General features: G+C 34.1%; 2 protein-coding genes across 2 annotated transcripts in view; both read right to left on the minus strand.

Annotated features, from left to right (window-relative positions):
• LOC145662484 (uncharacterized) overlaps positions 1–1,633 on the minus strand; it is a 534,791-nt gene extending 533,158 nt beyond the window's left edge. Inside the window, exon 1 of the mRNA XM_081728093.1 lies at positions 1,592–1,633. The gene's annotated coding sequence lies outside the window, so the exon portion shown is untranslated. The remainder of the gene's footprint in view (positions 1–1,591) is intronic.
• Positions 1,634–5,380: 3,747 nt separating this feature from the next.
• The window catches only part of LOC145661489 (uncharacterized), a 147,646-nt gene continuing 140,080 nt past the window's right edge, over positions 5,381–12,946 (minus strand). Inside the window, exons 19-21 of the mRNA XM_081726805.1 lie at positions 11,149–11,187; positions 7,463–7,486; positions 5,381–5,398 (exon numbers count right to left, since the gene is read on the minus strand). Coding sequence (XP_081582931.1) covers positions 5,381–5,398; positions 7,463–7,486; positions 11,149–11,187 — 81 coding nt within the window. The remainder of the gene's footprint in view (positions 5,399–7,462; positions 7,487–11,148; positions 11,188–12,946) is intronic.

The following is a 12,946-nucleotide window of genomic DNA, read 5'->3' on the forward strand; positions in this document are numbered from 1 at the left end:
CTAAAAGTTAATGTGACTGATGACATATCTATTACACAAATTATCATTTATTGGGTAGTTATTTAATATACGAGGGCTATCCAGAAAGTAGATTACGTTTTGGAATAAAAAATCAACAAAGTATAGGAAACAAATTTTATTATATACAGATGACAGCCACACACAAATACTACTTTTCGACATAGTCACCATTCAAATTAAGGCATTTATCGTAGCGATGTACGAGCTTGGAAATTCCTTCGCCGAAAAATTCGGCCGCCTGCAACTTCAACCACTTCGTTACCTCTTCTTGCAGCTGTTCGTCGTCATCAAAACGCTGCATAGCCAGTCACTTCTTCATTGCTGGGAATAGGTGGAAGTCGCTCGGTGCCAGGTCGGGACTGTACGGCGGATGAGGAAACAACTCCCACTGAAAAGGTTTAAGAACTTCACGCGTGACATTTGCCGTGTGGGGCCGGGCGTTGTCGTGAATCAACAAGATCTTAGAGCTCAACATTCCTCTGCGCTTGTTTTGAATTGCTCTTCTGAGGTTTTGCAGAGTTTGGCAATACCTTTGAGCGTTTATTGTAGTGCCTCTTTCCAGGAAGTCCACCAAAATCACACCTTTTCTGTCCCAAAAAACAGTCGCCATCATCTTCCTTGCCGACATTGTTTGCATGCATTTCTTGGGTTTTTGGGGAGAACCTGTGTGCCCCCACTGCATTGATTGCAATTTCGTTTCACAGTTCACGTGTTTCACCCATGTTTCGTCACCAGTAACGATGCGATCGAGTAAAGAGTCACCATCCTTATTGTAGGCGTCCAAAAAGTGCAACGCTGCAGCCATTCGCTGATTTTTGTGGTCCTCTGTCAAGATTTTTGGAATCCATCTTGCACAAAACTTGTGGTAACCAAGCTTTTCGCTGATGATTTCGTGCAACAAACTTCGCGAAATTTGTGGAAAACTCAAAGAAAGTTCCGTTATTGTGAACTTTCGATTTTCACGGACTTTAACATCGACTTTTTCAACAAGTTCGGCAGTCACTTTGCTGGGTCTCCCACTTCGATCTTCGTCGTGAACATTGGTTCGGCCATTTTTAAATCTTATGACCCACTGTCGCACTCCACCTTCAGTGATAATGTTGTCCCCATACACTTCACACAGCTGCCGATAGATTTCTATCGGTTTACAGTTTTTTGCTGTCAGAAACCTTATTACTGCACGCACCTCGAAGCTCGCGGGATTTTCAATTAACGCAGACATTTCAAACCGTCACAGTATCTTAACGGAGCACAGCACGAACCTCTCACTAGCACGGCTAGATGCCGACTGAGCTGCGCAACGCTCTGACTCCAAGATGGCCGCGCTAGCCCCGCCCCTAGCGGACACAGACGAAAACGTAATCTACTTTCTTGATAGCACTCGTATATATGTATAAAAAGTTTCCTAATGTTATTTTTTTAAGTAGTAAAGGTGTCTGTTGAAATATTCTAACAAAATAACAAAAGTAGACAGTAAAAATTAAAATATTCATTAAGTTTTTTAAATTCATCAAATATCATAGATTGTTTAGTGATTAAATATTGCAGTAGCGCAAAAAATAACACTTACCGGACCATTAGGACCAAAACATTTAACCAGATATTCCTTTTCGTTTTCCTAAACATATAGAGATATAAAAGTGTTATTTTTCTTGTAGATATAGAATATTTGTTAAACGCACATTATGTAGTTAAAATAATGAAACAAAATCACATTTTATCATAATGCTCTCTTTTAGATTTGCAAATTTGTCCGTATATATCCGAGAACATCCTTAGGTGGAAGTATATTTCAGCTCCTTAAAATACTAAGAATTAAAACTACGTAGTATTTACTTAATATTATATAGTATAGCATTTAGTATAATTTCAGTATAATCTTTTATTCTTAATTATCGTTCATCAATGTATTAGTTCTATTTTAATTTAGAACGAAACAAAGTATTTCAACGTAATTTCCATACAACAAAATTATACTATTAATTTAAAATTCGGAACATATAATCAATTTTACGATATAGCTCCAATAAAATATAATTAAACATTAACTATACAATTATCACGTGCTCAAAAATAAAAATTATAACATTATATAGAAAGGAACATATGAAAAGTCTAACAAAATTACTCTTTCACTTTTCATAGAAAGACTTTATAAGTAAAACAAGAATTATTGTAAGATATTTCCCCTATATACTTACAAAAGTATTTATAGTACGTATATAAAAGATGAATCTCGGTATTTAAAAGAAGAATCTTCCCTGCTAAGAAGTTTAAGCATGGTAACTAATAAAATGACCTCGTAAATACATTTCCGTTTATATCCACTTCAACACCTGCAAAGTAATACTTTCAGCCGAGTCAATCGAAGGCCTGTGAATATATATAATTATGATTTAGGAAAAAGGGATTAAAATGTTATCCAGATGACATCCGCTTACGGTCGGCATCGCCATCTCATTTTTGATATTAATGGTCCTGTGCTACAACGCACATGTGGAACTAGTAGATAGCGCTATATAAACATACGACGTTCTCAATATTGTTAGTCGACATAAAAGGATGCAATGTTTGCGATGTAGGGAATTCGAACTGGAAAGAATGATCGGTCAGGGGCAATTTGCTGTACGTTATCGCTAAATTGCTGCTCGTAAAGGTCAATTACGACTACAGTAATGCGTGTGTGGAAACAGTAAACACTAGAGTCTCGTGCAATACTATTTGGTCACGTAGTGTGACGAAAGCCCACGATAACAAATACCTCGTCCAGGTTGCATTAACTAACAAGACAGTGGTATCCAGATTGTTGGCTAAACCCTGGAACATTTTCGGCTGTTGCTATGCTGCGTCGACTATTTGACGTGGTTTGCTGAAGGTTACATTGGCGTCTCACGTATATTTGCCAGGGATTTTAATCACAAGAAACCACAAATATATCATACTGCTGTGGACAAACAGACACCGTAATTGGCTTGCTGAATGGCAAATGTAGAGCCTTTCTGACAAGTCCGTGTTAACATGCCCCACAATGATGGTCGCAAAAGCGTATGACACTAAAGTGCTGAATCGCATCTCTCACTTGTATTGTTGAGCGCTATACCGGACAAACACCCAGTGTGATTGTGTAGGGTGCCATTAGTGACAACATGAATGATGGCAGGAAGTGTCACGCTAGAATACACATGTTGTATAGCGTAAGTTTTGTAGCATGTGTTGTACTGTAGTTTAAGTGGTTACTAAGGTAAGCAACGTGAATTAAGGATTTTGAATATACGTCGTAAGGACAATTATTAGATTGAAGATATAAACATATAGATTGGGGAAGAATTAGAGAGAATATTGTCGGAAGATTTAAGATCGAAGGTGTGATTTAATAAAAAAATAAAGAGTTCTGGTTAACTCGTCGTTACACGCACCCGCGGCAAATTGCCGCAGTTTTTCAAAAACACCTATACTTTCCTTATTCTAAGACAATAGAAGCGGAGGGGCCGAGTTATCCCCTACCCACCCCACCTCTATCTGACCCTGACCGGTTTTGCCAGTCACGTACATGGTTCTGGAGTGGAAGTGTGTGTAATGGTCACCGTGAGCAAATTGCTAACAGCACGTGTAACCACGTAAAGACTGTTGTGAGCAGGCTGCTAACGGGCATGTTCTAGTGTTAAGTGGTGTATTTTAAAAGCCGTTTGCTCATTCTTTAAACGTATTGTTTGAAGAGTAGAACAACAGGTGTCACTAGTATCGTACAAAGCTGCAAAGAACAAGTATATTGTATTACTTTCCACATGACATGGGGACGATGAGATTGGTGAAAGTACAGGTGATGCATGCAAACCATCAATTACCTTCTACCAGAAAAACAAATGTGGTATAGATGTCAGTGACGTCATGCAAAAAGAGTATAGCGTATCGAGTGTATCAAATCGCTGGCCACTAACAATGTTTTTCTTTGAATTGCATGTTGGTGGAATAAATTCGTTTGTTATTTGGAAAGCCAACAATATGGGAGATAATGAATTCAACAAGCCTGCAATAAAAGACTTCTTGAAATCACTTGGTCGACAGCTTATTATGGATCATGCGCAAAGAAGAATAGCTGCAAACTATCCAATCGCAAGGTCAATAAAGGACCGGCTAGTTGAAATATTCCAACTTCAGCCAGCTAGACAAGAACCTCAAGCAGCACCTGATCAGCGAGGTCACAATAGAGTTTGCGGTATCTGCCCTCGTAGAAAAAACAGGAAAACTATAGTCTTATGCATCAACTCAACACTCCGAAATGCAAGAAACATAGGACCATCATATACAAACTGCACCGAGCGTGGCCAAGGACCAGCTGTAAACGATAAGGACGGAGACGGTGACATGTAAATATACGTTCTAAATTTCACTGGACTAGTTTCATAACATCACTGTTCTAATACATTAATGATGCTTTTTTGTACATTTTTTTGTATTTGTAATAATAAAACGTGTGTCAATATGACGGAGAAAATTTTCTATAGCCCAAATAGCAAATGCGGCATTTTGCTCACAGCGCGTATTCTGGCGTTACTTTGTAAATCCAAGAGTGCAGCAATATGCTAACGTGGCGTGTTCTCGTGTAGTAATAGAAAATTCAAAAACTGTGAAAACAACAAAAACTTTCTCAAAATCTTTAGGTTAATCCTTTTTAGGTACTGAAAGTGTCCATAATAAGCTAAGAAGCCAAAATTTCATAGAATAAATTTTTCACTCTCAATAAAAATGTAAAAATACTCAAATTAACTATCAAAACATGCGTGAGCGAAAAGCCGTCATGGCTTGTCCTCATGTTACAATTGGGGGACGTGTACTGACGTGTTAATCACAGGAGTTAACATATTAGTGTTATTTATGGTGCAATACAATTTAGGGTAGTTCACGATAAGTTCAATTTAATTCTGAAACTACTGACATTAACCAAATCATCTTTGACTTTCAAAAGTAGCAATGAATATCCAGAATAATTGTAACAGCAACCTTTATAATGTGTAGGATCTAGAGTTCAAAGCTATGCCCAACCTAAAGACAATGCCAGACGTCACATTTCCATTAGAGAATACAGAATTATATTTAGCGACAAACGTGTAAGATTTCATCCTAGAGCGTTTACTTAAATGGCCTGAATGGTGACATAACATGTGATCCATGGAGCATATGTGGTTATGATAGCGAGCAAATTTCTTCGTCACGGTCCCCCACCAGAAAATGTTTTTGCCTTGTTGGCCCGTATATAAACCACATGGTAAAATACACCTCTGGAATACGTAGCTCAGGATATACACGATTCTAATTTTTCTATGTCAAAATTGATGTTCAGTTCTGTAATTGTAATCATTTATGTCTTGTCAGGCACCTATTATAACAAATAAAATTTATAATTCTAGCATATATCATTTAGTGTGATGCAAATTTCAAAAACAGAACAATATATTTTTATTTGTTTCAATAAGTAAACATGCAATATGTATGAACACACAATTTACTTTACATGATAATACAATTATATTTTTTTCGATACATGAATTAGGTAAATTCAAAATGTGAATTTATTTAAGAATTAAGACCTAGTTATACCCATAACAAATAGCACCAGAATAATATGGAATAAGCCCGTTTTGAAACCAAAAATTAGTATATATTCTAACGCATTTGCATTCAGTTGGAATATTTTGGTAATTGTTTTGGCGAAATATGCGATAATCATTAACCTGGGATATATAGCTCACTAGTAGAATAGAAAAGTATCTGGGATGACGACGAGCTCTACAGTCTTTAGGGCATGAGATTGCAATAAAAAATAACTAATATTTTTAAAAAAAGTAAGTCAAAGGTCTTGGTTTGGGAAGGAAAAAGAAGAAGAATGTTAGCTCGTTTGTGATATTCAATTTGTACCTTGTATCTCGGCTTATAAGCGTTAACTGGATGTGTTTATGAGTTTGCTTCTACTTCAAATTGGCGTGAAAGATGAAATCTCTGTTTCTCAACTTATTCACACTCGCTTATCCCTCCCTTCTCCCATTTGCCGGGTTCTGGGACGTTATATAGTATCCAAAGAAGAAAGATAGCGGTCGAAAATGCAGAAAATGTTCAAGGTACGCACGTGTGAGGATTGAGGAAGATGCAAGTTAAATTGAAATGTTGACATTCTTGTACAATTATTACTATATGTATGAACACGTATTAACAGAATAGTTCGGTTACATCAGGTTAGATAAGTTATTAAGAATTACAGAAAATTAAAAATGAGGAATCGTCTGCTGAAGAGAATTTCGAAAACTTTCGAATGTCTAGTTATAACGGCTTTCATTATTCAGAGAAAACAAAATAGTAAAATTCATATGAAATATTGAATTATGTATAAATTTAGAACTAATAATATGGGAAAACCAATATATCTACAATAATTATATTATTTGAATCAAAAAGCTTGATTCAGTTCGAAAAACTTTCGCAAAACATAATATATCTCGTGTATAGAAGTAATATGTTTGTATGTTTTGTATTTCGTTTCATTTCAATCCCATAACATGATGGAAAATCCAAATGAATTAGACCAAAAACAATGTTTCCCTATTTCCTTTATAAGTTTTAAATTTGATGTTTTTAACTTTTCATCGGTCGAGCCTATTTCGGTCACGTCATCGGTCCAGTGGTGAGCGCGGCGCTCATCTGGAGACAACGACACATTTTGGAACGACAATTTATTTTCTTCTTTCATTTCGATCTGTCATACTGTTTTTGTCCTTTGCTTTATTAAATTTCATAGTAAGCATGAAAACACTATGAAGATTATATATTGGCATTATCTACAATACCACTCTTTCTCTTGTATTCGTTATTCGTTATTTATTCGATTAGAGCATCATGGAAGGAAGGTTTCCATAAGTCTAGAACAGAGACTGTGTTTTTTATAGTAGCTTCCTTTACTCCTCGTGGATGGATGAGTATGTCCCTGCGCCCCCTACACGATCGTTGTTGTGGTTGCTGAGCGTTCCGATAGTCATCTGGTTTCTTCTCAAATACTATTCACGAGGAACTACGAGTTCTTTATTTATATCGCCTTTATCTCCAGATAGTTCACTTCCACTCTCATGATCACTGTTACATGGCTTTTCAACACGTGGAACAGTCGCGTATACGGATAAACCAACATCAATATCCTAAATTCCGTTTGTATTATTACAAATAACAGCTAGATGGAACCACACGTCCGTAGGACAATACAACGACCAATGGCAGCTCCAGAAATGCAAAAGTGAGCGTTGCCCTCACCCTCGACCGATGGAAGGATAAAGGAATTTTTATATATGTTTTTAAATATATGTTATATTACGGGAATCCTTGTGGGAAAATAGCAGATGTCAGTATTTAATATATTAAAATACCAAGGTGTGAGCTCTAAGAAGAAACTACTTACGGTAAGATTTCCTACGTTATAATCCTGAAATTAATGAAAATTTGGATTGTTAGCAACACTTTTCATACTCATTCAGCTAAAATTCAATAATGTATATATCATATATATGAAACGATAACATAAATATCTTATTTGTTGTAGAAACCTCTTAAACTCTTTTTTTATAATTGTACGGCCATAAAGAATTTATGTCACATTATTTGTTACTAGAAATATTATATCTGTCACAAACGTTAGATTACCCAACTAACATTCTTGATTTTATTTTGATTGTGGTATTTCATATCACTGGTAACAATGATGTAAATTCACTCGTGAGCCATATAAACAAATGGCATGTTTCTAAATCTTGTAAAGTATATATATATATATATATATCTATATATATATATATATATATATATATATATAATTCTGACATTAATCATCATAGTGCGGATTGAAAATGAGTTTTGTCTCCACACTGAAAATTTATAATTTTAATTATGACAGTGTATTTCTACTATATGTTTTACTGTTAATTAGTGTATTCCTAAATTGTTTGTTTTTTTTTTTTGAGGAGGCCATTCTAATCATTTTCATGTCTGAATACAATAAATACCTTATTTGCTGCGGATTCAATATAGTCGTAAAATATTAGGGAGCAGACAAATCAACAATAATAAGCTATTGAAATATTGTCAGGTATGTATATACATCTGGATTTTTTGTAATAAAATATATAAAAATAATTTGCGCTATTCATATTATTTTACGAAAATTCCTTACAATGCATAATGTACATATTTACACGAATTACAGATGGCAATTGTTTTATCTAACCCTTCGGTCAATCAAATTGTAAAATGACAATATATTTGAACGATTAAAGTAGAACTTTCAATGAAATATACTTTTGCAATAGAAGTTTGGAGTAATGATCGGGAGATTTTGTGTTACCCGCGGGCAAAATGTCTGTTCCTTTTCTTCACATATGGAAAAGAATTTCCCATGGAACCAACAAATTTACTTTTGTTATAATGGAGAGAAGAAATTGAGTGACGAACTATGACCTAATTAACAATATTTTCGGTCTATGGGATATATCTGTAGACTTGTTGAATATATAATTTACGGAATTCGTGTAGATCAGCGTTATGTCTTTGAAAATTATAAGTAGAGGAAGTACTAAGTATGCCTGGATTGTTTGCTGCCTCAAAGTTTGAAGAAATGGGATAAAAATAACCTTGAGGTACAGCGTGAGATAAAAGGAGAAGCAAGGAACGATCTGCGTTTTGAAATGTAGAGCCGTTGAATGGAACTACGTAAGTGACGAAAAGACCTTCATTCAATATTATTTAGGCAATTATATAATAATTGATTGGATATAATGAGTTTTCTCTGATTCCGCGAATTTTCTTCGACCATTTTGCAGAGACGGTGCACATTTAAGGGTGTTTCGTTCACGGAACACGGTATAAGTGTCCTTTAGATAATTAGCTCAAGGCGGAGCTTCTGACTTTTCGGAAGATTAAGGAATCCGCGCACACCTGTCTAGCATCTGCTATTTATGGGTCAGGCTAACCGAAGAGAATGTTGTTTGTAACTGGATAACATGTTGCATTTAGCAATGCGCCTCATGAGAACTAGGTGAAACACTGGGAACAGTATAGCATCTGTCGCTGAATATTTTTCCTATTTAAGAACAACTGCACTTGAAATCATTTCTCTTTTTTCAAACTCAGTTTACAAATTTAAACAAATGTTTTCTTGTTTATTCGTAACTGGTTTGAAAAAGTATTAATGTACTTTACTTAATTTTTTGTCTTTTTAAATATATCCAAATTAAGAAAGAATGCATAATCTTTTAAACAGTCTATTATGTAAGCTAGCAATTTTATTGCACGTCACATTCTATAGTGTTATGTATTCTTAAATAATGTGATATTATAGCAATAAAGTAATAATTTTGTCACTATGCTTCAATAATTCTCTCACTATACTGGCGAGTAAAGATTTGTTCAATTAAGTTTCTGCTGTGTGAAATATTTTATGATAACCTAAGTTACTTTAGAGTACTGAAAGAGTGGCTAGTAAGTAGTACATCAGAAATTAAACAAAGCAATAAATAATAGTCAACGTAATATTCCTGAGTATAAGATACATTCTTTAGCAACCTAATACATTCTCTAAAAGGTAATTTCACTTGTCTAAATATGCTACAAATTTATATATAGATACTTAACTCAGGTCTAAGATGAAGATGTACTAGCGTCTATTTACTTACAGTTTATGAGTTTTAGCTTTGCCAAGTTGAATTATATGTTTGTCATCCGGAGGAAAGGATCATTATCCACACGGCTTTTGTTGATTTCCCGGTCTTGTCAGACCATCGATCTAGGAAATTTGAATCTATGACTCCATCTATAACAATCTATCCATCTATATAACTAATATATATATCAAAAGGCTAATATTGTTATTGAACTAGTCTAGGCTTCAATATTTCTCGGAATCCCATAGCGCAGTGCGAGGAAGGACCGTTTCACTAGGACGTAATCTCTAAATGTGAATGTGTAGAGAGGGATAGATTTGCCTGCTTTTTCCTTTTCACCCTGTATATATTGGTGGAAGGTGCTTTCTCATATTTAAACATTCCTAACTATGTTGATAATTACATAAACATTTACCTCCTCATATCGTAACATTTACGATCACCTGTAATTCTGATACCATGATATCCAATAATATTGAAACTTTTGTCTGCATTTTATACATTGTATGTCTGATTCATATTGTTATTACACTCTACGACTACTCAGTATTTGATATATGGTTAAATTTGCGTTATTGGTGTTGCAACCACTCCCGAAAATCACTCAATTTCTTAAAATTAAAATACCCAGTATTGGTAACATCCTACAAGATTATATTGCTTTCCTCACATGTTATACAAATATATACCTTTGTTTCCATTCTTACTAAAATAAAATAATTTTCTTGTCAATCTTCAGTTCATTTGCTAGTACAGTTTATACATTCGCAATATATACTACATTTCTCTGAAATCTACAGTGAATGTAAGATTTTAGTAGTTTTAGTAAAGTAAAAAGAAACTGTCTGGTTATTAGGTATAAAAGTTATCGACTGAAGTATACATATATTCTGTTTATTTTGATGTTACTTACTACAAAGGTATAAATGTTAAAGAGTATAATAATATATAAATGTGTTCCATGTAAACGTACACAGTAATGACATAATACTGCGATATATATGAATAGTTTTACTTTTACACTCTTTTTTCTATGTTGTTGTTATTTTTGTCTTGTTTTCTTTCTTTCTTTCGTTAGCATGTCCCTGTGTAAAATGGCAAAGTTATGCTGTATCTGGAAGTTTGTTCAATACATAAATATTTGTTCTGATTAGTTTATTTAAAAATAATGCATTAAGAACTACTTTGCAATTAGAAATTGCTCTGTAAGTGATCAAAATATACTTGAATGTTTTATTCACAAACGTCTGTAATGTAAATATTGAACGTATTTTTTTGATATTAGTAATAGCTGGTTAACTTTCCCATACACCATATATTATTTTTTATATAAATTTAACTAAGTTAACAAGAGAGAGCATGACAAATACATATTATAAGGTTGACTAAATAACTCTCCAAATTTTCCGAATTCCGCTGCATATGTACTTACATCAATAAGTGCTCGTCTTCCAGTTGTAACCGCATCCTCCTAAAATAAATACGAACTGCCGTTATTCAAGTAAGTGCAACGTTGAAAATGTATCTTGATAGGTTATTAAAGTGGCCAGTAATCACATGATCCATTGCTCAATTAACAAAATTGGGACACATATTGTTAACTGAATTACACATGACGAATTCTGATGAAACAAAGGGAATTTATGAAAATTCTAGCTCAAAACACCTTATATTGAAAGGAATAATTTTGACCTGGTTTTTAAAAATTTTAATAATTGTAATTTCCAGTTATTTGTTTTAGAAATTTCGTTCTGAAAAGAGGATTTTGTTAATATCTATAATAACATTTTAATTTAATATGTATTAGCATTCTAGTAAAACATAATTATATTAATTAATTAATTTATTTATTTATTAACTTACTTGATATGCACTGAACTACTTAATAGATCCTACAACTATTAAACTAGGAAATTGGTTTAGAACACGGATTTAGCATACATTAGTATAAACGTTTATGTTGTCGCTTTACTAATAAATGTTGATTATTCTTCAATTTTGAATCTAGTGAGAAAGACTGTTGCTTAAAAGCTTTTATTCTATTCTAGCTTTTATCATTTCTTGAAAATAAATTCACTGTTTTGACAATATAAGTACTGCTATTTTTATGTCCTTTACTGATATCTTAAATTCCTTAATTTGACACTTGCTTTTAGCATTTGTGATAGACCAATAATTCACAGAGCGGAATGGCGACCACAAAAGTAACATTATATTTTGTAGCTGATTCTACATCGGAATTATATACCACTCAATGCGGAACTGTTTTTGCATCTCTTTTAAAATCTCAAAAGGAATAAACTGTCTTCTCAAGTTTCAAAACGATTACTGACTCACAAGTGTATGCATTATAATCAATGTGAATTATAGTTCTGTAATGGGAAAAGATTCGTATTTATTTTTTACAATGATATTTTGGAATGATATCGTACACCACTATTGATTCCATATTACAAAACTTAAACTTGATTTACTTTAGAACCAATTATCAATTTGAAGGTAAGACATATGAGAAAAAGAGTGACATGACCTTACAGACTGACAGGTTAAATTATTTTACCCTTACGGCATATCTGACCCAATATGGAATTGAACGATAAGCATTGTAAGTAATGGTTATGTTAGACAATATTTAATTGTGGTAAACTGCACCAATCAGTTCTGCAAGAAAGATAGAGGTTGAAATCTGTCTACGTTTCGTGTATCCCAAAGTGAACACGAATTTTCAGTGTTACTCACGTAGTAAAATTGGCAGAATCATGGAAGGTCATCAAATTGATAAGATTTCCCCCAAAACGACAGAAGCAGAACAGGTTCCATTGTGTATGAGCACTGTATGGCTACAGTACACGGCATTATACAAAAATAATGACATCATATGTAAAATTGAATGCCCGCAGCTTTTACTCTATACGTAATCATGTCCAATGGTACAAGAGCTGAGCACGAAACATGGCTCACTGGAAACCATAATTTGGGAGTTTAGAGGCCGACAAACTCTTTCCCGTTGTGTGTCGATTCTATATGTGATACACTTCTTGAAGAGTCCACTACATATAAACTCGAACCATCGCTTGGAATAAGACAAGCGATTACTGACACACATTGATGTGATACGTTAGGCCATCGTTGGCCAACCTCGCAACGTTCAATGCGACCACTGTAGATTCCACTATGTGGTTATTAGCTGTCCGTATTTTTTGACTCGAGCAAATATTACCACATATAAT

The sequence above is a fragment of the Thermobia domestica genome, chromosome 10 (assembly GCF_964235325.1).
Source record: "Thermobia domestica chromosome 10, izTheDome1.hap1.1, whole genome shotgun sequence".
Classification (NCBI taxonomy): domain Eukaryota; kingdom Metazoa; phylum Arthropoda; class Insecta; order Zygentoma; family Lepismatidae; genus Thermobia; species Thermobia domestica.